This window comes from Loa loa (genome assembly GCF_000183805.2).
Source record: "Loa loa unplaced genomic scaffold supercont3.124, whole genome shotgun sequence".
In the NCBI taxonomy this organism is placed as follows: domain Eukaryota; kingdom Metazoa; phylum Nematoda; class Chromadorea; order Rhabditida; family Onchocercidae; genus Loa; species Loa loa.
Window position 1 is genome coordinate 40,837 of NW_018108304.1, and position 1,261 is coordinate 42,097.

At 26.9% G+C, this 1,261-nt stretch overlaps 1 protein-coding gene across 1 annotated transcript; it reads right to left on the reverse strand.

The window, feature by feature from the left end:
- Nucleotides 1-207: 207 nt before the first annotated feature.
- On the reverse strand, nucleotides 208-1,052 carry LOAG_13082 (hypothetical protein; the record flags this gene model as incomplete). Its single annotated transcript, XM_003148594.1, has 2 exons — nucleotides 208-353; nucleotides 815-1,052. 2 exons carry the CDS (start codon nucleotides 1,050-1,052, stop codon nucleotides 208-210), a joined length of 384 nt encoding a protein of 127 aa, XP_003148642.1.
- Nucleotides 1,053-1,261: the final 209 nt, after the last annotated feature.

A 1,261-nucleotide genomic window follows, 5' to 3' on the forward strand; every position in this document is an offset into this window, starting at 1 on the left:
TTTTTTTTTTTTTGGGAACTGACTAATAAATTGTGTCAGGGTCTTTGCAGGCTTAAATTGTTATTCATTTGAAAAATATAAATAGAAAAAAAAAGACTAAAAAATTAAACAATGATGACCTAAACAGGTCATTTTAGCAACTCTGTTGACATCTTTTATTTGAACGAAAAAAAACAAATCAATAATTCATTTTTAAACAAAAGATTTTTACAATGACTCGTAAAATATGGTTTGTAAAATGAAATACCTGATTTCAGAACGTGGTATATCACGTGTATACCTACTGATGAACCATTTCAGTTTGAGTACATTATCCGATGTCATCTTATCCCATCGTGATGTTTGAGCTGTAGCTAAAATTAAATTCCAAAAAAAGAGTTCATTGGTTATTAAATAAATATTTGAAATTTTCATTATTTTTTTTTCAAAAATTTGATAAAATTAATAAGAGGAAAAGATAAAGAATTTATAATTTCTTCGCTTTCACATAAATTATTTCAAAAAAATTGCAACTTTGTAAAGATATCCTTGTAAGTCACATTTCTATGAAAGTGAAATCATCCAAACTACCAACGACAATTAATCAGTATCATGCTTATAAATAATATTTACAATATCAGTTGTTAATTTAATTCGACAATTATTATTTTAATAGCTCTATCGTTGTTCAGTTAGCAGTGAAATTTGCAAAACGTCGCCCCGTCATATCGCGATCTTTTCTAAATCATTATTGTTTCCTCAAACAGGAATGAGATATTCAGGTGGTGTATGGGAGAATGAGATGAGAAATTTTAAAATGATTTATACAAATTACCAAAACGTTTCCTTCTTCTGATAATACGTGTTGTTCTATAATGCTTCTGCATATCATTCAAATCATTGACACCACTGTTATCATTATCAACATCAACTGTATTGTCACTGTTAATATTATCATTGTTAGGAGCATAATTTAACATGTTATCCACATAATAATGATTGGACAGCATTGGTGTTAATTGTTGATCGTTGACAACATCAATTGCCATATGTAAATCATTGCCATGCAACATTAACTGAAATATTTTTCATTTATTTATCTTCATATTTATCCCTTAATTTACATTTATTTACTTTCACTAAGTTATTTGTTTTCGCCAAATATTGAATTTTGAATTCAATTTCTTTTCCGTTTTATCCTGATGAATAATTTTAATTTTGATAGAATTTTTTTTTTTTAAGTGATGATAGATGCCTCTAGAAGTAATTAGAAACAACATGA